Source organism: Otolemur garnettii, unplaced genomic scaffold, assembly GCF_000181295.1.
Source record: "Otolemur garnettii isolate 467f Iridium unplaced genomic scaffold, OtoGar3 scaffold00319, whole genome shotgun sequence".
Lineage (NCBI taxonomy): Eukaryota > Metazoa > Chordata > Mammalia > Primates > Galagidae > Otolemur > Otolemur garnettii.
The window spans coordinates 244,274-269,017 of NW_003852714.1; the positions used below are offsets into that span (position 1 = coordinate 244,274).

The 24,744-nt window shown below is 41.2% G+C and overlaps 1 protein-coding gene across 6 annotated transcripts in view; it reads right to left on the reverse strand.

Moving 5' to 3' along the window:
- Positions 1–8,049: 8,049 nt before the first annotated feature.
- Positions 8,050–24,744, reverse strand: part of GPRASP1 (G protein-coupled receptor associated sorting protein 1) — a 45,953-nt gene continuing 29,258 nt past the window's right edge. For 5 of the 6 annotated variants that reach the window (XM_023509045.1, XM_023509042.1, XM_003803514.3 and 2 more), the window contains 4 exons: positions 14,051–14,180; positions 13,412–13,483; positions 13,051–13,128; positions 8,050–12,776 (listed from right to left, as the gene is read on the reverse strand). In XM_023509045.1, coding sequence (XP_023364813.1) covers positions 8,381–12,454 — 4,074 coding nt within the window. In that variant the 5' untranslated portion in view covers positions 12,455–12,776; positions 13,051–13,128; positions 13,412–13,483; positions 14,051–14,180 and the 3' untranslated portion in view covers positions 8,050–8,380. The remainder of the gene's footprint in view (positions 12,777–13,050; positions 13,129–13,411; positions 13,484–14,050; positions 14,181–24,744) is intronic. The other variant, XM_023509043.1, reaches the window with a different exon arrangement.

Genomic DNA, 24,744 nt, shown 5'->3' on the forward strand with positions numbered 1-24,744 from the left:
TTTTGCAGTTTTTGGCTGGGGCCAGCTTTGAACCCACCACCTCCGGTATATGGAGCCAGCGCCCTACTTCTTTGAGCCACAGGCACCGCCCTGGTTTTAATTTGAATTTCCTCCAGGTCTGTACACAGCAAAAGAATCCACTGAATGCTAGTATTTCAGTTCCAATACTACTACTATTTCTGCTTACAAGTTAATAATCTAATATTCCAGAATTCTATAAGTCTCATAACCTTGTTAAATAGAAGTATTCCCCATACAGATAGATCTTATTTTTCTGTAATGAGGAAAATAAGCTTCTAAGCTGGTATAGTTGAGGGCCAGATAATGCATGGTTTTTTAAAAAGCCGTCAAAGTACCAAATGCTATCTTGAAGACATCCAGAAGACTTGGCAACACAGAAACACATCCTTTGGCCTGGCCAACAATCTTTTCCATATTAAAACTCCTAAAAAAAAAAGGGAATACTTGATAATATTGATGTCCCCCTCCACAAATCAATCTGATGAATGGGATATTAAAGATAAAATGATAAAATTAACTAAGAGTCTAACTATGTATGTGAGTTATAGATATAATATCTCAGATAACTCACAATGCTTATCATAAACTACAGTAAGGGAACTGAAGTGTTTCTTTCTTTCTTTTTCTTTCTTTCTTTCTTTTTTTTTTTTTTTTGTTTGTCTGTGGAGACAGAGCCTCATTCTGTTGCCCTGGGTAGAGTGTTGTGGCATCATCATAGCTCACAGCAACCTCAAATTCTTGGGCTCAAGTGATCCTCTTACCTCAGCCTCCCAAGTATCTGGGACTACAGGGGCCTGCCCCAACTTCCAGCTAGTTTTTCTATTTTTAGTAGAGACCGAGTCTCACTCTTGCTCAGGTTAGTCTTGAACTCCTAAGCTCAGGTGATCCACCCACCTCAGCCTCCCAGAATGTTAGGATTACAGGTGTGAGCCACTTGCATCCAGCCTGAACCAGTGTCCTTCTAACACCAGAGAGCCATTACCTCAGATACACATGTGAAGATTTCGCCATCAATTACAAAAGAGACATGAGAAATTATTAGAGGAGGGGAAGAATATTTAATAATACTACTAATACTGGTATTATGTAAAAAGAATCCATTTCCATTGTCTACTATGTGTTACCAGCCAAAATTCATTCCAGTTAAATAAGTATTTCTCTTTCTTCTCCCACACCTTTTAAAATACTTATCAAGACACTTTATCTTTCTGGAATTAGTTCATGTGTATTGGGAACTAACTTATTTCCCCAAATGACCAATTAATTATTCCAACACCGTTCACTAAATGTGCAAAAAAGGAGGTAACATAGTAGACCTGAGATTGTCCTGCTTTCCACATTGGCCCTGGAATCTAGGAAAATGGACTGAGGGAGAATTCCCATCATTACTAGAACTGATAAGAATGGACTCACTGTTCATAAATATTTTGTGAAGACAATGTGGGTTTTAATGCTAAATACCATCTTTCCTTCTACAATTTTGGAAGTTTGGTACATGTTAGGAAAAGTATATGCCTGTGAAAAGCCTCCAGTAAAAATATTGGTCATTGAGTCTCTAAACTTGTCCTTGGATGACAACATTTCACACATGTTGTCACAATTTGTTCAGAGGAATTAAAGATACCCTATATGACTCCACTCTGGAAGAAGCCTCTTGGAAGTTTGAACCTAGTTTGTTCTAGATTTCACTCCATGCTTCTTTCTCTTTTGCTAATTTTAGCTTTGTATCTTTTCACTGTAATAAGTAAACATTATAAGTACAACCATATGTTGAGTTGTGTGAGTCTTGCTAGCAAATCGCTAAATATATGGGTGGTCTCGAGGACCCCCAGAACATTGAATATTTCACTTTTTTCCATGAATATAAACTGTCAACCAAATATAAATTTCTATATGTTGTCTATTTATGTTCCATTTATCTTTTCCTAGTCACTTCTACTCTATTTTAAAAGAGTTTGATTTAAAAAATTTTGGATTCCTGCACAAATTATTTTTCTTTAAAAAAATTTCTGACCTATTCATAGCTTGTGTGTGCAAAGAAATCTATGATAATTTCTTGAAACTCTAAGACAGTGTTTTAGAGTTTTTATTTCATGGCACACTTGAACCTATAGATAAACTTCCAAAGCACACTTAATTAATGTTGATTTAAAAAAAAAAAAAAGAGTAAAGAATGTATTTATTGTGCTTTGAACTTCTTTCAAAAATAATTTAATTAATGATCTTTAAAAATTTTCATGGCAGAGGCAGCACCTGTGGCTAAAGAGTAGGGCACTGACCCCATATACCAGAGGTGGTGGGTTCAAACCTCACCCAGGCCAAAAACTGCAAAAAAAAAAAAAAAAATTATGGCATACCTAAGATGCTCTCACAGCACACTGGTTGAAAATCACTGCTCTATGAAACCAAAAAACCTGTAAAAGGCAAATATGAAAAACATACAAATATTCCAATCACAAGAAAGAAAATGCAACTGGCTAATAAATGTGAAAATAGGTTTAATTTCATTACTAACACCCAAACAACAATGCAATACCACATATTCCAATTCCATTGGTAAATAACTTAAAAATTAATAACATATGTTTCTAGGGTCATAAATTCATTAAAACAGTGTCTACCAAGTTCACTGTCCTTTTCTAAAATAACCTATCTTGCCTCTATCCCTATTCTAAAGGAAGAAGTTTTTGGTTGATTCTTCAAAAAGGCATAGCCACTGACATAGCCGAACACCTGTCCCAAAGATACACAAAGATAAAAAGAAAGGAGAAGGATCAGGGCAGAAAATGAAGATCTCTGAATGGCTGTCCAACCAAATAGAACAGGTTAATCACAGGAGTGAAGGTATAAAGGCATTAGGATAGGAGATGGACTTAAAAGAAGATGAGAATTCTGAAGCTGATGAGAGGGATCAAGAGTGTCACAATGAATGGGTCAGATGTCCTTCTAGAAAATATCTGCAGCCAAGCCTTTGACAGACAGAGATTATAGGGAGCTGGTTCCTATACTCAGAGGGTAGGAACAAGGTGAATAAGAAAGGTAACTTCTTTAGGCACAGGAATTGTGTGAATAAGCTGTGGTGCAGATGATGACTGTGAAAAGACTATCTGTAAAGGTTTATATATTGTATGTGCAATCCTAAAAGGCACTAGGTACAAAATGTTTTAGAGCTAAGTAGTATCTTTAAGGTACAGACTATCTTATAAAAACTGTTTCAGAAACTAGAAAACGAATAAAAGCTATCAAACTCACTTAATGAGTGTTATATAATGAGAAAAAAACAGAATAAAAAATAAAATTATAGGCCAATTTCAATCATAAATAAGAATGAAAAATAGTGCTAAGTCCAACTGTATATTAAAAATAACAATAAGAAAAAAATTTGACAGAATTTCAAGAAGACAGGTATATCCACGATTGTAAGTAGGCATATCCATAATTATGGATTTCAGTCACAGATTTCAGCATGTGTCTTCAGTAACAAGTAGACAAAATTAGTAAAGATACACAAGGTATCCATAAAGTTCTTGTGTTTGTGTGCAATTCAAAACAGTTGACTATTTTAAATTGCACACGAACTTTATGGACAACCTGTATGACAGAAGACCTAAACAAAATTATGAACTAACTGGGCTTAATTGGCATCTACAAAATGATCCATATGATAACAGAAGAATATATAGTCTCTTGAAGCGTACATGGAATATTTACCAAGATGATCATAGTCTGGGCCATAAATGAAATATTAATAAATTTAAAAAATTCAAATCTACAAAGTATGTTCTCTTACCACAATGGAATTAAATTAGACATCAATACCTGGAAAAGCCTCAAATGCTTAAGAACTATATAACATGCTTCTAAATAACTATTTAATCAAAGAACAAACCAAAAGAGAAATTAGTAATTTCCATTGGAGATAAATAAAAACACAACACATAAAAAATGTGAGATGTAGGGCGGGGCCTGTGGCCCAGTGAGTAGGGTGCTGGCTCCATATACCAAGGGTGGCAGGTTCAAATCTGGCCCCAGCCAAACTGCAAAAAAGAAAAAAAGAGCCAGGTGTTGTGGTGGGTGCCTGTAGTCCCAGCTACTCGGGAGGCTGAGGCAAGAGAATCGTCTAAGCCCAAGAGCTGGAGGCTGCTGTGAGCTGTGACACCACAGCACTCTACTGAGGGTGACAAAGTGATACTCTGTCTCTAAAAAGGAAAAAAAAAGTGAGATGTAGCTAATGCAATATTACATGAAATTTAACAATATTAAAATGTCTATATTACAAAAGAAAAAAGTTCTCAAATCAGTGACCTAAGCTCCTACTTTAAGAAACTAGGGGAAAAAACCCAAATAAACAGAAGAAAAGAAATAATAAATGTAAGGGCAGAAAACAATGAAATAGAAAAATGATATGGAAAAACAATAAAACTAAAAGGTAGTTCACTGAGATGGCCACTAAAATAGATAAGCCAATAGCCAGAAATATTTTTAAGAAGAAACAGAAGACAATAATTACTAACTTCAGAAACAGGAGGGGACAGCTTCAGGTATTCTACAAATAAAAGGATAATAAGAATTTAATTATCAAGGATGAGGGAAAACAGGCACTCTCATACATTTCTGATATGAATCTGCAGCACCCTTTTGGAGGGAAATTTCAGAATACTTAATAAAACTACATATGCACTTAACCTTTTGACCCATCAGCCTTAGTGCTAGGAATCTGTGAAGATATACCTCCAATCACAGAAAAAATACATTTGCACAAGGATATTCCTTCCAGTATTGTTTGGTAATAGTTTAATATTAGAAACAGGTCTGTTCACAGGAGAGTGACTGAATATATTATGGTAGTGACACAATGGAGAACTATGCAGCTGTAACCAAAAAAAAAAAAGAAAAAAAGAATAAGAAAGATGTTATAGATTAATTGACTTAAATATGTGAAATGAGGAAATAGGTTAATAGAATTAGTATAATTCATTTTTCCTAATTATATTGTTAAGGACTTTGGTATCCAGATGCAGTCTCATAGAGCAGAGCTCCGACCAAAGGATCAACACAAACAAGGATGCGGCATCAACAGTGAGTGCAAATCACCTAGTCTAAAGCATTGACCATAAAAAGGAAATAAGGAAGAAAGCAATGGATCTGACGAGAGGAATCTGTAAGACCATCCATAAAGCAGTCTCTGTAGGTGGTTCCCAGAAAGACTCTCTTCTGAGGCTCAGGCCTTTAGGAGGTAACATGAGATGGAGCAGCAACCCTTGTGTTATTAGATAGGAGGTAGCTGTTGAAGCCACAATGGGACTAAGCTCTTTCAGAGCCTCACATCCAGGGCAGACTCCTAGGATGCTGCTGCCTGAGGGTGAGATTCAGGAATCCCCTTAGGGGTTGAGAAACTTAGAATATTACAGTAAGAAATCCAATGTGAAGTGTCCAAACCACTTTGGTTCCCTCCTCTTCAGTCTATGTGTCCCCCTCTTCCTTATTGCTGACCAGGTTGAAGTTCATTCCTCTCTACATTCCCAGCCAGTTGGAGCCTTGGAGCAAAAGATAAATGTATCCTCCTCTCCTCTCCAATTTTGAGCTGGTTTTGGCCATTCACATCCCTGTATACTGACAGTAAAAAAGGCAGACAGTAGGGTGATTGCCGACTGGGTGGGAGGAAGAGAGAGTGGCACTGTGGCCCACCTTTCCCATCCCCACTCCCCTGCCTTTCCTGATCCAGCGCCAGGGGTGTGCACGACTTGTCAACTTGACCGTTTCTCCTGGCAGGGCTCCCCTGAAGCCAATTCCACCCACACTCCCACCTCCCGCACCCGCACATAGAAACGCAGAGTCAAAAGGAGCTGAGCGAGGAGCCTGAGCACCGGGCACCGGGTGCTCAGAAGGCAAGAGGCAGCGGAAGGGTTTGAGGCATTCCCTGCTCTCCCACCTAGTCTCAGACACCACTTCCCACAGATGCCATCTGCCGGTCGGTCTCACACCCAACTTCTCCAATAGCAACCGCGGCTTTTCTCCACAAATGCCTCCCGCAGGATGACTCCCTGCTTCTTGAACTCCTGGACAAAAGACAGACCCGGCTCAAACACTCGAGGTGGATTGTTTACCAACAAATGCTGTGGTTCTGGGCGCCTGAGAAATTAGTTTTCAGGCTAAATCAGCATGGAGAGACACCCACCCACTTTAAAATCCCGCTGCTCCTCCCACCTGAGTCCGTGGATCCTCAAGCGTCTGTCGTTTCGTCCTTTCTCTGAGTAAGAAAAAGCACCTTTCTGGTGGCCCAAGTGAGAGCCTGGTCACATGACCTATCCTCAGCCCCCCCCCCCACATGACCGCGCAGTCAGCTTGTCTGAGGCAGGCAGCCTTGCTCCAGGATGGCAGTTGAGCCCCTGCGGTTGAGCTGCTTGCTAGAAGACCCTGAAGCTCCTGACTGGTGAAAGGGGACAGCTGGAAGGAAGCTTCCAGCCCTAAGCCTGGGCCTTATTCGGCAGGAGCGCTGACTGGGGAAGAACAAACACTCCAGGAGGATTTTAGAGATGAAGAGATTTTGTACGAGGGGAAACGCGCGCGCGCACGCACACACACACACACGCACACACGTACACACAGGATCTGATTGAAAACTATCAATAATCAAACATTTAAATTCCAATGTCCACCGCCGGGATGATCCCTACTAACACTTCTGGTTTGTGAAAGGAGGCAGAACTGTCACTTTGCTCTACTTCTATAAACCTTAGCATACTATGATCAGGTGGGGAAAAGTACTTAGCACCTTGAGACAAACCAAATATAGGGTCCCTGAAGCTAGTTCTTTTCCTGGAAAAATAAAACTCTTCGTATTTCCCCCTATGTTGGACTTCCTCCCCAAATCAACTTTATCCCTGACTTCTGCTCCTGCCTGAACATATGTTCCAACCTTTGTCAATGTACAAAAGCATGCAGAATGAACTGAGGAACTTGATAATTTACCATTTACTCCCATTAAATTTGTATTTTTATTTAGCAAACCAGTTCTTCTCAAGTTGTATTCTTTTGTGCTTCCATATTCCTTTGATAGACTTTGTATCATTGTAGAATTTCCTTTAATCAATACACACTTACATGAATTCAGTTTACTCCAATTTTTTTAAATGGGATCTTATTTTCCATATATGAAACCAGTCTTCTCTTAACCACCAAATACAGAAAGCATCAGGGCTGTTCCCGATTATAAACCTATATACACCATCACTTTTAATTTCCTTAACACTTGCCATGGTCACCATGATTAAATCATTTTCCAAACCCACAATAAATCCCTATAATTTCCTATCTTGTTCTTTTACCCTTTAGATTGAATCCAAAGAAATAGTTGTACTTTGATCTTCAAAACTCTACTTCTCAGTTCTTCAAAACTTACATCTCATCCCCCAGCCCTCAATATATTCCTCACACTCACTCTAGGCAGATGGAACACTTCACCCCAGTCTGAGCAACTTTCCCAAACTTCATGCTTTACTATATAGATGTACATCTATCACCAACCTCTTTGTGACATTCAAGAGCCCAACTTAAAAGTAGTTCCTTTTTAATCAAAGCGTGCCCTAAGTTGTAGTCCGTGGTAATGTTTAGCTTTAAAGCTGAGAAAAAGCTTTTGCTAGGAGCATATTATTTATACATTAACTCTGTACGTGTTCATGTTATCTCTGGGTCTGAATTTTAAGTTCAAGAAAGGTTATTTCTGGTCAGGTGTGATGTCTCACACCTGCAATTCTAGTATTTTAGAAGACTCGGGCAGGAACACTGCATGAGACCAGCCTGAACAAGAGTGAGACTTCCATTTCTACTAAAATATAAATATCATCCAGGTGTGGTGGTGTACATCCTTAGGGCTAGCTACTGAGGAAGTGAAGGTAGAAGAATCATGTGAGCCCAGGAGTTTGAGGTTGCAGTGAGTTTCCTCTAATCCGGGTGACAGAGAGAGACTCTGTCTCAAAAAAAAAAAAAATTAATTAAAAAATAAATAGAAGAAGGGTGATTTCCACCAACTTTAGCATTGAACTTTATTGAAACACAACACTAGTACAGAACAAATATCAGAAAGATAGCTTATTAATGATGGCTCAGTTCACTATGAGCTCAAATACTAAACATCACAATCTGGACAAGGATCAACAAGTGTATTTTCAGTTATAATATTCATTTGGCATCAGGAAAATGATCTAGCTTACACAATTAGTTAGGCAAAGTTACTATCAGCATGAAAGATGTACAAGACAACACAGAATCAACTGTGAAAACCAAAGCATCACTCAAGGATCATAACTCAAGGAATTCAAGAAATACAAGGACAATCAGAGGCAAGTAATTAATCATACTAATTTTCTTGGTCTGCTTGAGGGTTATTTTGATTGTCTCTTTTGCCTTGCATTTCTTTGGCAAATTTCTCAACTTCATGGAATGCAGAAATAAGTGGTGCAAGATTGAAATCATCAGTGAACTCTTCTTCTTTTTTGATATTGTTACCAATATTCTCAAATATTGCAAGAACAACTTGAACATTGTCATGTGTCTCTTCTCTGTTAAAGAGGTTTATAAATTCTGACATTGTTTCACTACTAAGTAGTACTTTTGTCATTACAATATTTTCAGACAAATTCAGTAGTATTTTCAGAACATGGAACTTTGTTTTGGTATTGCCTATAGCTAATAAGGAGAGAAATCCAGATATATAATTGGCAACCAGTGTGTGATAGTCAGTAGTAGTAGTCAGATGTCTTATCATCCTTATTCCAGAAAGCTGCTCAGGGGAATCCAAGTTACAAGTAAGGGTTTCCTCACACACTTGACATATGTATGTCTCAATCATGTTTAGATTTGGATAAGGTGGAGCCATGCGAATCATGTTTTCCAAAAACCTTGTTCTAACTCGGGAGGATGGATAATTGAGCAAGGTTTCAATAAGTGCGACAACACCAGCTTCTCGAATGAAATCTCGGATAAATTGAGAAGCACTTCTCATACCCATTGCAATTTTAGATATTTCATGAATAAAAGGATCACGAATTTTGTCCATTAATAAAAGGAGTTCTTCAAACTCTTCAGAACCAATTTTAAGCTCACACTGTCTGCAGTTGCAAGACCAGTTCTCAGCCTCTGTACTCTCCTTGGCCCTAAGATGCTCTCGAATTTCCCGGACTGACCGGTAGGAAGGATCATACTGAAATGGGAACTCAGGATCAGGCTGATCAGATTCAAGTTTAGATTCCTGCTCTTCCTCTTCAGGGTTAAGTTCTGCCTGTGTGGGCTTTCCCCCAAACATTTCACAGAATAAAGATGCTGCTTCTTTTGGAAATCTAAAGGGAATTATGGATGAGAAACCAACCTTACCCCATGGACCAGGCTTGAACTGAACAGTGACCTCCTCCCAAGTCTGGGGCCTTCGTGAAGGATCAGGCTCCTGCTCAACTGAGTACCTTGATGCACAAATGGCCCTGAACACAGGTTTAGGATTTGATTCAAAATGGGTCTCATCTCCTGACCAGAACCAGGACCCCACTATGGCCTCATCATCAGCAGCTAATGTCCTAGACTCACAGTTGGTAGCACTGCCAGTTCTCTTATTCATCTCATCTTCAGCTCCAAACCAAGACCCAATAGCTGTCCCTTTCTCATTTTCTGGCTTGGACTCCCAGGAGGCCACAGATTCTGTTTCCTTAATGACCTTGTCTTCAGACCAGAACTGAGATTCAACAATAATCTCCTTGTTAGTCTCTGACTTAGACATACAGCATGTCCCTGCTTCAGCCCAAAACCAAGATCCAAAAATGGTCTCCTCTTCAGTTCCTAACCCAGTTTTTTCTAGTGCCTGAGACCCAGCCTCTATATTGGCTTCTTCTTCAGCCCAAAACCAAGACCCCACAGTGATTTCCTCCTCCTGAGTCTCAGACTTAAACTCAAAGTTGGATCCTGTCACTGCCTCTAGACTGGCCTCTTCTTCCCATAACCAGGGTCCAACAATCATTTCTTCCTCTTCAGCCTCTCTTCTAATGGTCTCTTCCTTGGCCCAGAACCAGGATCCAACAATACCTTCCTCCTCAACTACCAGCCTGTCCTCTTCTCCAGTGTCAGCTTCTGCCTTCAGCCCATCTTCTTTTCCAGCCCAGAACCAAGAACCAAAAATAACATCCTCCTCAGCTTCTGACCTGGACTCTTCTCTGTTGGTAGCCTCTATAATAGCTTCTTCATCTTCTTTCCAGAACCAGGTATTGATCATTGTGTCCTCTTCAGCCAGTAGCTTGGCCTCTTCTCCAGTGCCATCTATACTACCATCTTCTGCAGCTGATAACTGGGACCCTACAATGGCATCTGGCCTTGTGTATTTCCTAGACCAGAACCATGAACTGACAGTGTCCTCTTCTTCCTCTGGCCTATACTTCCAGGTTTCTCCATTGGCAGGATACACATAGGGTTCTTCTGCCCAGGAGCACAACCTATTTTGAGTCTCCTGAGCCCCTGCCATAAATTTGCAACTGGCACCAGTCCCATACTTCATATTAACCTCTTCTCTGGCCCCAAACCAAGATGACATAATGGTCTCTTCTTCATCCTCCAGGCTAGACTTGCTGTTGATGTCAGCCTCTACACAAGCTTCTTCTCTAGCCCAGAACCAAGACCCAATAATGGGCTCCTCTTCCTCAGGCCCTGGCATGATATCACAGCTAGCTTCAGCCCCAGAATCTACATAGGTCTGGTTTTCAGCCCAAAACCAGGCACCAAAAATTGTCTCTTCTTCAATTCCTGACCTGGCCTGTTCTCTAACCCCAGTCTCATCAACTGCTTCTCCAGTCCAGAGACAGGGACAAATAACCTCTTCCTCAGAACTTGGCCTGGACTCACAGCTGACTCCAGCAACAGATTCTACACTGTTCTCATCAGTGACCCAGAACCAAGGTCCAACAATGGTCTCCTCCTCAGCCACTGGGTTGATTTCTTCACCAGTCCAAAACCAGGAACCAATAATGACCTCCTCATCATCAGCTGCTAGTACAGATTCAGGGGTAGACTCAGTCCCAGTTTTCATACTGGTCTCTTCTCCAGCTGCAAGCCAGGAACCACCAAAAGACTCCTCCTTAGCCATTGGCTTGGAGTTACTGCTAGGCCCAGTCCCCATACTAGCATCTTCTTCAGTCCAGAACCAGCTCCCAACAAGGGATTCATCCTCTATTTGTGGACGGGACTGGACACTGGCCCTATCCACCATGCTGGACTCTTCTGTAGCCCAGAACCAAGTCCCAACGAGGACATCCTCCTCTGACCTGGCTTCTTGCTTAGCTCTGGCTCGGGCCTTGGTTTTGGTCTCTTCCTTTGCTATTGCTCTGGCCCTGGCACCTTTCTTAGTTTTGGGCCTTGAAAAGGTATTAATGTTCTCTTCAGGCTGGAAGCAAGACTCTTTTTTGATTACATCTATAGGTTCAGACATGAAATCAATGCAAGCTTCTCGCCTGGCCATGTGCCTGGCCCTGGTATTGGCCTCTTTTCGGGCTCTGCGTTTGGATCTGAATTTGGTCTCCTCTCCAGCCCAGAACCTGGACTTCATATGGTCTTCATGATCAGATCCAGAACTCGATTCAACAAAGATTTCTTTTTTGGACCTAAACCTGGACCTACTGGCCTCTTCCCTGGGCCCAGACCAAGTATTGGTGTTTTCTTGGGACCAGAACAAGGATGCCTTAATAGACTCATCCTCAGAACCAGAACTAGACAAAATAGAGAGCTCCTGATTAGTTTTGCACCTAGACATAGTATTAGCCCCCTGTTTGGCCATGTGCCTGGTCCTGGTTCTGGCCTTTGTCCTGTTACTAGAACGACATCTTGTAGTGACCTCATCTCCATTCCAGAACCATGAACTCACAGAGGATTTGTCAACCCATCTGAAATTAGAATTGTAAGAGGCCTCTTGTTTGGAGGTAGGCATGGGAGAGTGCCAGGACCCCATATTAATCTCATCATCATCTGACACAAGAGAAGGCTGAAAAACAGTTTGGGAATGGGTCTTCCTTCTGTGAAAGCTCTCAGTGTCCCTATTAACCAGTTCTCTATCTGTAGGCAGGCATTTAGTTTTAGCAACCAACCCAGAATTATTAACCACTGGAGAGGCATTGTTATGGGTATTCCCCCGAGACTTAAATTGTGACCCAGGTTTTGTCTTAGCCTTACTCTTAGTACGCGACCTACCTACTGCACTTGCCTCAGTTTTTGGCCCTACTACAGCCATAACCTTGGTCTTAGTTTTGGGCCTTGCCCCAGTAGTTCCCTGGGCTTGGGTCCTAACCTTGGGCCTGACCACAAGAGGGACTTCACAATCCACCTCAGCCCCTACTGCAACCTCTTCCCCAGCCTTCTTCTCAGGTTTGGCCTGAGCACTAGGCTCAATCTCCGCACCAGTCATGTTTTAAGTTACAGAGATAACCCAGTTAAATAGCCCTCCCTCAGTCTCAACCTTGATCACAGACGTATCACAGGTTTCTTTCTTTATACACCAATCTTTTGGTAATTTAGGATATGAGTTTGGCAACAAGAGTTAGAGTCAATCGCCACTCCAGAAGTCAATCAGCCTCCTTCCCACGCACAGACTCAGTGGGTGAGACAAAGTGCAGAAGAGGTACAAGCAAGCTGGGGGAAGATGGATGGTTCCTGGTTAGGTGTAGACTTGTTGAGGGTGGTAGTCAGCAGCAACCCCAGCACCACCAAAGCTGCCACTAGAGGTGGATCTGGGAAGAGAGAATGAAATGGGGCTTTGAATCTCTTCCAGTCGTATCAACCGTGCAGAGACTTACACAGAGACTGGTATTGAGCTGAATGCGACAGTTGGGTTATGAGACAGTTTCTCAGACCCAGCTGCCTGCTACAAAACAGGTACAGGGATGTAGGAAAGCGTGTTAGATATGGGAGGGACTGAGGAGTCCCCAGACTGGACTCTGGTCAGTCCCAGACCAGTGGTGGTCTTCAATACCCCACCCAAAGTGTACCCACTCTCATACCAACCTTCACTGATGTGGTGAAATTTCCCCCTCCTTTCCTTGTTCAAGTGGTACTAAGCCCCACAATCAACAGCAAGGGTTCCTACAGACAAGTAAACACATAGGAAAAAATAGAGTCTCACTGCTGTGAAGAGAAGCACACATGTTGGCCCTGAGACAAATATCCGTCTTCCATTCAAGGGTCCAATCTGTCCAGTGGTTCCTGTTCTCAGGTCTTCTCCTCCCATCATAGCCCAATCTACACCTACCTCAATAATCCTAGTGTTTCCTGAAAAAATTAGACAAGGGATGCTGTGGCAGTACACAAATCTAACAGAGAGTAGCTCTTCCTCTGTAGCTATCCCCTACATTGCCCCCTTTCTCACCAAACTCCAGAGGTTTGAGCCAGTGTCCTCCTCTTTTCCTTTCTTGCAGAACTGACCAGCCTTAAAGCAGGCCTATGAATGACAAACACACGAAAAGGTAAGACAGTTAGGAAATAAGAGCAGCAGTTGAGCACTTAAGCAGTTGAGACAGACCAATGCCAAGGACAGAAGTCCCCATATTATCTGTCTTTCAACATTCAGGGTCCTGCTGGTGGAATATTCTCTTCTCATTGAGGCCCTGTTGCAGTCTGCCAGAGATAACAACTCCTTCTCTTGACGTCATAGTCTTCCCATTACTCCCTTCTCCAGTTCTGAGGATTCACCACTAGGTGCACTATATCCCCTTGCTCTGCGCAGCATAAAATGGGGGAAGGGTGCTGGTGTTGAATATTCTAGAAAGCAGGTTGTGAAGTGGTATTTGCAAATATGACTCTCATCACCCCCACCTCCATAGCCCATCTTTTTTTGCCCTCACCTGGCCAGGGTTGGGAAGGAAGGTGGGGGAAGTGCCTGGAAGGCTGTTAGACAGGGGAAGATGAGCAGTGTTTCTGGATGCCAGACCTGCTCTGGTCGAAGTCACCCCACCCCGATTTGGGTCTCCAGTCAGTGCCTGATGCCTGCCCCCCAAACCCTACACACCTCCAGAAATCCAGGCCATTTTCGAAATCCTCCTTTTTCTCAAGCCTCTCTTCTACAGATGCTCACTGTAGCCTGTCAGAATATGCCAGACCTACCGCGCAGACAGGAGACTTTGACATCAACTTGGAGCCTGTGGGAAGGCACAGCACCCCGGACGCGGGGCCCAACGAGCACCTTACGGGAATCAGGGCTGGAGTAACAAACGCCACCCACCGCCCGCCGGCTGGGCAAAGGGCTCTACACAGCCCCTGTCCCCAGCGGCCTTCCCGGGCACCCCCCAGCCCATCTCCCACTTCGCCATTCCTTCTGCAGCAGCCTCCCCCCACAGCCCTCACTGGGGGCAGACACCGGTGAGGGCGGCGCACGGGCACCTGGAGAGCTGGCTGGGAAGTGGTCAGCGCGGTTCACCTACAGACTACCTGATGGTGCCGCTCTGGCCACCCCCTCCATCCTTGACCCAGCCTGTAGTGGCCACCTCCCCCTCATCTCCAGGGGTCCCAGTTCCCGGGCACTGCACACCTTCCTCGGGGACGGGCTCCAACCGAGTCGCCTCCTCCTTGCCGGGCTGCCAGGGTCTGGGGTACAGGCTGCCAGCTGGTCAACAGAGGGGGACCACCCACGCACCCCCCAACACACCCTCACTTGCCTTCCCAGGCTCAGGGCCCAGGTCGTCGGCCTCCCCTCCTCTCCTCTCCTCTCCTCTGCTGGGTCTCTGCTCTGCTCTGGCTGCTCACTCGCCCGGATTCCCACCGCCTTCCGTGCGATCAGAATTGCAAAGAGGCAGCCCGCCCCCCACGCCCGCCGCTGCAGCAAACTGGGCAGGGGCTACGCAGGATGCGGCAAGAACCGCTCGCCTCGAGGGTGTCGGGAAGGGGGGCGGAGGGATACGGCGCGAAGTGCTCGACGCCCCCTCCCGGGCCCACCGTAGTTCCGACCAGAGGTGGGCGGGGCCACCAGGAGCCCCAGCCTGAGGGGTGGGCTGGCACCAGGCTGCCTCAGTAGGACCCTGCGGACCCTAATGTGGCGACCACCACCACATTTCTGGTGTTGCTACAATTCAGGGACCTGCGGGCGGCGGGGGGCGGGGGATGGGAGGCGGGGGCAGGATCGGGGGCTGGGAACTGCAGTGCTGGAGGAACAGCGGATGGATACCAAGCTGCCCCTTGATATGTATGCACCCCACACTCTGACTGGCTGTCCTCCCCACTTCCTGGCCAGCTCATCTTCTTTCATGGACGCTATGGGGGAAGGGTGTGAGGACTGCAGGCTCAGAGGGGAAAGGGGGTCTTGGGCCAGGTTTGCTCTAGAGCTCTATGGTGGCCCTCCCTTGCTTTTGTGTCACTGCTTCCGAGCCAAGCAGGAGAGGAAGGTACACCTGCTCTTAAGTGAACTGGGTGGGAGCTCACAGAAAGGCCCCACCACTGCCTAGACCTGACCGCTAACCCTAGGGAACTAACCATTGGTCTACACCAAGAGCCATTCATTCTGCTAGGCTGCTTTTTCTCATTAATTGGCATTGTGCTGTCACCAGTTGCTCACAAATGAGGGCCTTTCCCTGTCAGGATCACAGTCCTTTCTCTCTGCTGCCCAATAGCCAAGTGTCAGGCACCAGGTAGGGTTGGTTTGGTCCTGATTTCTCTTCATTCTATGTCACATCTTCTCTTAAAAGGCACATTCAAGTCCTCCTGATATTTGGTTGTCTGGAAATGTAGCAGGGATTCCCATCAGCTTGGCTTTCAGCCACCTGCCATATCACATGTCTTAATTTGCCAGCCATTCTCAGGGGAACCCAGTATCCCCTGTGCTTGCATTCATTTCTCTAAGACAGAAACTTGATTATTTTGGAATCTTCGCTTTTCATCCTCACATCCTCTACTCTTAAGCCCCTCCTCTCTAGCCTGTTGCATGGGACAGAGTAATGTGGTTAGTCTCATAGTTGATGATGTTGTGTGCTATCCATTTTGAAACTCAGTTACACAGCCACTTCTTTGTGTTTGGCAGGTAACTCTACCCAATGATGTCCATGTCCTTTCTGCCAACCATGTAACATGTTATGTTACCTGGCAAAGGACAATTAAGGTTTAAAATGGATTAAGGTTCCTAATCAGCAGAACTTAACATAAGATTATGCTGGATTATCCTGGCCAATGTAACTACAAGTGTACTTCAGATGTGGGAGAGGGAGGCAGAAGAGTCTATTTCAATGAAACACCATGAGACAACAACATAGGCCATTGTTGGCTTTGAAGAAGGAAGGGAACTATGATCCAAAGAATGCAGCTTGTCTCCAGAACTTGGAAAATACAGCTTCTCTCCTAGAAGCTCCAAAGGAAAAGCAGCAATGCCAACACCTCAGTTTTAACGTAGTGGAACTCTGTTTAGATTTACAACTTCCAGAACTGTAAGATAGTAAGTTTGTGTTATGTAGGATGTCCCAAAAATTGCCCTTACAGTCACCATATATAGGAAAAATGGGAAATTGCAGTTAAATATAGCTTTATTTACAAAACATTTATTACATTTTACAAAAATTGGAAAATATTCTTTAGGTGTTGGTCATCTCTTTGTAAAATGTCTTTATGAATTTTTTTAATAAAGGTAAATTTAACTACAATTTTTCATTATCACTATGTATGGTGAGTTTAGGGGCAGCTTTTAGGATACCCAGTATTACGCCACCCCATGTGTGGTAATTTGTTATAGTAGTAGTACCACCTGAATATACTCACCATCCTGATGAATTCTATTCCCCTTGACTTTCTTTATCTGTGCTTTAATCCCTAAAAAATCTGTTTTGAAACTAATCTCCCACGAGTACAACCATCAATCCCCCTTTTTGTTCTCCAGATCACAGCAGCACAAGCTTCTCTGGCAATTCTGGAAGTGCTAGGATCTTTATACCAAGACATTTACTGACGGAGGAGTGGTTCTACAAAACCACAGGTTTTACTGTGTGATTTTTTTGCAATAACTGTTATCTATTTGTTGTCAATTAATTTAGAAAACATGGTATTTTATTGGGTAACATTTGATGAAGTGATTAAGGCCCTATTTTAACCTTTTATATATGGGGGGTTTTTTTGTTAAGAAAAATAACTTATTCTTTATTTTCAGGTTAATGTGAGGTTACAAACAACTAGGTTACCATGTTTGCAAATTTTAGGTAGAGACCCTCTTGTAGTTGTGTCCTGCACCCAAGAGTTGTGCCATATATCCTTACATTGTGCCTGGGAATGGGAGCATACCAATCCCCCTTCCTCCTTCCCTCTCCCTCAGTGTGCGGTCTATTTTTATTTTCTACTACAGTACAACTCAAGGAACCATAACAAACTGGTCAATATATGGAGGTAGTTAATTCAAGGAACTAGGCCTACCATACTGATACATACATGTACTTTACTTTCTTGTACAACATTATAGAATATCATATGAAATCATACATAATCAAAACACAGTAAAATCAGACAGTATCATACAAAATCAAAATATTTACTGTTTTCTCATAGTTTAATTATTCTTTCTGATTTTAAGATTTACTGCCAGGCATTCAAGCTCCTCCAACTGTTTCCTCAAATTTTTCCAACCCCATCCCCTATACAGATTTCTCATAGTGTCAGAGCTACGTAATGGTCAAAACATTAAAGCTACACTGGAGAGAAGGGTATTTTCCTCTCTTTAGGTTATACTTTATTATTGGGATCTGCATACTGCAGTATTAATAGAGTTCATTTAGAAATAGCCTTTTCTCTATGATTTATAAACCTGCCTTTGCTATAACAGACTGTTGAGGGTTTGTGTTGAAATAGGCCCAAATAGGAGTCCTAATCCCAGTGTAGCCATCAGAACTGCTCTACTTCCCTAATGACCAGGGAAGTTGATGGGCGAGGGTAATTGTGCCTGTCTTAGCTTACCCTCAATATGAATTCTCTTGAAGTAGACCCCACCCCAAATAGGACCTGAAAATATTCTTGGGTCAGGCCTCCCCACTGGCTCTGCAAATGTACCCTGTAATAGACACAGGCTGAGATCTATTCCTTAGCATCTTTACCTTGCACTGGAAGTAGATATCAGTTGGGCCAATTTTACCAGTTAGTTCACCAGACTCATGCTGGCCTAGTTGGTCCTCACTTCAGAGAATTTTAAATCCTATGTAGAGCCCCTGAAACTCACAGATAGGAGAAGGGATACATTCTAAGAATACACAAGGTTTGGCTCAACCTTGACCAAAAGAGAGGTCCCAGAAAGGTTTGTCTGAGACAAATTAAGGACAGTAGAGAGGCAAGTAAAGCTAAATGGGCCAAAAAACAGGTCCATGACCATGGTGATTGCGAAAGACAAGGTATCAGGTGAGCTGCACAGGCAAGGGATATGCCCTTGTGCGAGTTCACCTGCATGCATGTCAGAGGTGGGTGGGATTAGAATGACAACAGTGGGTATGAGTGAGTGAGCACAGGTGCCTCAGTATCTTGGACTTGGTATTTGTAGATTATTTGGCTCTGAAATTTACATTTCAGGGGTAAGTCAGGGTTACCAATGTGCTGGTTGAGGCACTGGTAAGTTGAATGATGGTTGGTACAATCTGTTGAACTGGAATCCATTTTAGGAGGAAGTAAATAGTGCTTAGCAGTCAGAATATAAATTCAGTATTTTGTTTTAATCTTTTATTATTTGCTTTATGATTTTAAAGATAATACTGTGGTGAAAATAAAAATAGACCACACACTGAGGGTGGTCAACTTACAAAGGTTCTACTGTAATTGTTTGGGGGTGACCTATATTAACTTCCTCCTTATGGAGAAATAGTATAATCCTCAAAAGGTTATTTAATTGTGCATGGTGCTCTTGAATTACTGCTTGCTGTATTCTCAGTGATTATGTTTCTCTTTGTACTTTGGGGTATTCTCTCACCAATAAAACATGTCTTAAGAGTTATTTTCTGAGTCTTTTTTTTTTTTTTTGAGACAGAGCCTCAAGCTATCCCCCTGGGTAGAGTGCTGTGGCATCACAGCTCACAGCAACCTCCAACTCCTGGGCTCAAGCATTCTCTTACCTCAGCCTCCCAAGTAGCTGGGACCACAGGCACCCGCCCCAATGCCTGGCTATTTTTTGGTTGCAGCCATCATTGTTGTTTGGCAGGCTGGGGCTGGATTCAAACCTGCCACCTTAGATGTATGTAGCTGGCGCCTTAGCCACTTGAGCCACAGGCGCCGAGCCATTATTTTCTGAGTTTTAACAAAGAATTTATTCACATATTCCTAATTTACTGGCATGCCATAGCAGAACAGGTGACACAGATTAGTTTCTAATGGTGAGACAAATCTCTGGTGTAGTTGCTTTAGCAATTTTCATTTTTCACAGATTACAGATTTTGTGCTTTTCATTATTTTGGCTACTAATACATTTTTATAAAATAAAAATATGCAAGTATTGGGCAGCACCTATGGCTCAGTGAGTAGGGCACCAGCCCAGTATACTAAGGGTAGTGGGTTAAAAAAACCCAGCCCTGGCCAAACTACAACAAAAAACTAGCTGGGCATTGTGACAGGCACCTGTAGTCCCAGCTACTCAGGAGGCTGAGGCAAGAGAATCACTTAAGCCCAGGAGTTGGAGGTTGCTGTGAGCTGTGTGATGCCACAGCACTCCACCAATGGTGATAAAGTGAGATTCTGTCTCTACCAAAAAAAAAAAAATTATATATATATATGTATATATATATATGTATGTGTGTATATATATATATATATGTGTGTGTGTGTGTGTGTGCAAGTATTTAAAAAATGGCCGCAACAACTGAAGAATCACAGGAAAACCACTGAAATTCAGTGTTTAAAACTATTGGAGCTAGTAAAGGGAGCTAATTAGCTTTGCAAGGAGAAAAAATCCTGAATTTCAACAATGCCAGTCAATATTGGAAATTAATGGAATGTTGACTCTCTGTTTAAAATAGAAAAAAGTAATAAGTCCACACTACTTTTTTGTTGGTGTTTCTTATTAACTCATCATCACTACCTACCTTGTCATGATAGAGTCTCATCATGGTTTGCACCAGCCAGCAAAATGGTATAAAGGAGAGTAAAGTCAGTCCATTTCTTTCTTAAAATCTTTGGTCAGGAAAATCTCACCCACATCATCATTTCCACTTACAACCCACTGAGTAGATTTACATAATTTATTGAAAATTCTGTCTTTTATCTATACCCGGTGGTGGTATTAAGGCAACTTTCCTCCACAAACCAAAGAGTAAAGTTGGCACAACAAACTAGGAATAGAGGAGAACTTCTTCAACTTGATAAAGAACATTTACATAAAATTCTAAAGCTAACATCATACTTAATGGTGAGAAACTAGGTTTACCACAAAGATTAGGTAAAAAAGACAAGAATGTCCCCTATTACTACTGCTTTGTAACATTTTACTGGAAGTCCTAGCTAATACAATAAAACCAAGAAAAGGAAATCAAAGGTATACTGATTGAGAAGGAAAAATAAAAATGATCTTGGCTTGCATATGAAATGATCATCTATGTAGAAAATATGAAAGAACTAATAAAATAAAACAACTTCTAGAAGTAATAAGTAATTATGACAAGGTTGCCGGAGACACAGTTAATATATAAAAGATGTAATTATTAGGGTATTAAGTAAGAAATATGCAATTTCCTTAAGTAAGGAGTTGACAGTTATTATCTCTGCCAGGTCACCTTGACATTTGTTATATTTATATTATGAAGCTGAATTTTCATTCTTTCAAATGCACTTTTTGAGTTATGATTATGTTTCAAGTTTTTTAAGAACAAATTTGTGAAACCATGGATAAGTCAAAAATTCATGTTATTTTTGAATATGAGTTCTATTGTGAAAACAATGCAGCACACATAGCTCTAAATATCAATAAAGTGTTGAGGAAGGATGTGGTTAATGAATGTGTAGTATGTTGACGGTTTGCAAAGTTTCTTTCTTATGATTTTAATCTTGAAAAGGAGCCATGTGGGTGACCTGAGACCAAGGTGGATAATGATGAGCTTGAAAGATGTACTGAAAGTGAATCCATCTGAACTAAGCATAAAATAGCAGCAAGGTTTGATGTTACTATGCCAGCAATATTGGGACATTTGAAACAAATCAGCAAGGTAATAAAACTAGATAGATTGGTTCTGCATGAATTAAATTAGCATCCGCCTTTCTTTGCTGTCATAAAGGCAAAACATTTCTATATCATATTGTTAAGTGCAATGAAAAATGGATTCTTTTTGATAATCCCAAGTGCTCAGCATAAAAGTTGGATAAAGACAAAGTGCCAAAATACAGTCCAAAAACTGAGTGAGTATTCCTCAAAAAAAGCTAATGGTGTCTATTTGGTCATGCAGTGCTGGTATTGACCAGTACAACTTCATAAAACCTGGTCAATCAAATACAGTGGATGTCTACTGCAACCAACTGGATGACATGATGAGGATGCCTGTGATTAAGCAGCAAACAATGATCAATAGAGATGGGCTCATCAAAAGACAATGCTGTCATATAAACAATGCTGCTCAAACTACAGAAGCTGGACTTGGAAACTCTCTGTCATCCACCATATTCATCAGCCCTTGCACCAACTGACTACCACTTCTTCCAGACTTTGGACCACTTATTCCAAGGAAAAATATTCAATTCATAATAAGCTGTGGAAAATGCCTTTTGCAATTTCATTGCCACTTACTCTGCAGGCTTCTTCGCTGGTGGCATAAACAAGCTGATGTTAATATGGCAAAACTATGTTGAGAGGCTAGGCATATACTTTGGCTAATTGTACTGCTTCTTGTTTGAGATATAATAAGCTAAACTTTTGATTTGAAATTGGACATTTCAGATTTAGTAACCTAATATTATTTATCCAGAAGAATTTAAAATAAAAAATTTTAAAAACTAAACAAAAATATATAAAAGAAATGGCTTTCCTAAATACCAGCAATGAACAAGTACAAATTATAATTAAAAACACATTTAGGGTGGCACCTGTGGCTCGAAGGAGTGGGGCGCCGGCCCCATATGCTGGATGTAGAGGGTTCAAACCCAGCCCTGGCCAAAAACTGCAAACCCCCCCCCAGACACATTTAAATTAACACCTAAAAACAAAATACTTAGGAATAACTCCAGATGAATATTTACAAGATCTTTATGAGTAAATCTACAAAACACTAATGAAAGAAATTTTAAAAGCAAATAAATGGAGAGATATCTATGTGCATGGATTAGAGGCTCAATATTGTCAAGATACCAGTTCTTCCAAACTTAATCTATACATTCAATGCAATTTCAATCAAAATCCTTGCAAGTTATTTTGTGGACATTGATAAACTGATTCTAAAGTTTATATAAAAAGGCAAGAGACCCAGAATAGCCAACACAATACTGAAGGAGATCAACAAAGCTGTAGGGTCAACCAACACTGACTTCAAGAATTACTACAAAGTGGAGAGATTAAGACAGAGCTGGGCTTGGTGAAACTTCCCAAAGGTGGACTTTGTTGGCCTCCTGCAGAGCCTAGGAGACTTAACTGTTGTCTAAATTCTAAAGTCTTAGCACCCCTTTAAAGGTATGTGGAAGTGAAAAATCTCTCGGTGTCTGAAGACGTGGATGTCAGATCTGTCACTCATTACCTTGTCAGAGGCTGAAGGCCTTTAGGTGTCTCTGTTCAGAAGCTGCTGGACACAGATATCTTCCAGGTGTCCATAAAGAACCCAGGAAAGTGGTAAGTGTTGACTATACCATATTTACCTGATTACAAATGTACATAAGATCTTAGATTTGGAACTCACAGAGAACTGAGTTTGAACTTCAGCTCTGCTACTCATTATGTGACCTTGGGCAAGGTACTTTACAACCAGATCCTCAGTTTTCTCATCAGTAAAGTGGGGATGATACAGTAATGGAGGTCTCTCGTGTTTTTGTGACTTTGAGACTTACTATAAAGCTACAATAATCAAAGACAGTATGGCACTGGTGAAAGGACAGACAACAAATAAATCAATGCAACAGAAATATACCCATATAAATGTAGTCAACTGAAAGAAGCAAAAGCAATACAATGGAGAAAAGATAATCTTTTCAATAAATTATGCTGGAAAAACTAGATATGCAAAAAAATACCTTATACCCTACAAAACATTAACTCAAATCACAATCTCAAATGTAAAATACTGTATATTTACTAGAAGATAGGAAAAAATAACGGATGATCCTGGGTTTTGGTGATGACTTAAGGAAGTGATACCAAAGGCATGATCCGTAAAAGAAAAAAGGGTGTGGGGATAGTGAACAGAGGCTGGTTTATGGGTACAAACACAGCTTCATAGAGGGAGTAAGTTCTAATGTTCAAATAGTGGAGTAGGGTGAGGTGACTATAGTTATAACAGTGTATTATACATTTCAAAATAGCTAGAAGAGAGGACTTGAAATGTTCTCAATGTATAGAAATGATAAATACTAGAGGTAATGGATATCCTAAATACCCTGACTTGATCTTACACATTCTATGCATGTAACAAGATATTACTTGCACACCATAAATATGTACAAATACTACTCATAAATATCAATAAAAAATAAAAAACATTGGGAAGGTAAATCTAAGCACATTTCTTTTAAAAATTCATAAGCTGGACTTCATTAAAATTAAAATTAAATAATTCTCTGTGGAAGACACTGTCAAAAGATAGAAGACACAGAATGGGAGAAAATGTTTGCAAAAATCACATCTGAAAAAGGACTGTTACATAAAACATACAAAGAACTCAAAACTCAACAATAAAAAAACAAACAAAATGATTAAAATATAGGCCAAAGATCTTAATAGATACTTCACCTAAGAAGACATACAGATTGCAAATAAGCATATGAAAAGATGCTTCATATCACATGTGATTAGATAAATTCAAATTAAAACAATGAGATACTAACCCACAACTATAAAAATAGCCAAAATCCAAAACTCTTAAAATACCAAATGCTGGGGAGAATATGAAGCAGCAAGAAATCTCATTTATTGCTGATAGGAATTCAAAATGGTACAGCCAATTCAAAAGCCAGTTTAGAAGATTTTTACAAAATTAAACATCCTTAGTATACAATTCAACAATTGCTTTCCTTGATATTTACCCAAACAACTTGAAAACTTATGTCCACAGTAAAACCTGCACATGGATTGGCCAGCAGCTTTATTCATAATTGGAAAACAACTGCCCAAGTTGGAAATATTCAAGATGGCCTTTGGTAAGTGAATAGATAAATATACTATGGTACATCCAGACAATGGAATGTTATACAGTGCTCAAAAAGAAATGGGCAATCAGGCTATAAAAAGACATGGAAGAAATTTAAATGACCATTACTAAGTTAAAGAAACAAATCTGAAAAGGCTAAATACTGTTTCTTTACAACTATATGACATCTGGAAAATGCAAAACTATGGGCACAATAAGATTGGTGCCCATAGATTGGGGGAAGGGAGAGATGAATAGGTCAAGCACAGAGGAATTTTAGAGTAAACTACTCTGATAATTTAATGATGGATACATGTCATTATATTTTTGTCCAAACCCTTAGGCTGTATACATCAAGAGTGAACCCTAATATTAACAGTGGAGTTTGGGTGATAATCATGAGTCAATGTAGGTTCATCAATTGTAATAGATGTAACACTGTTGTGGG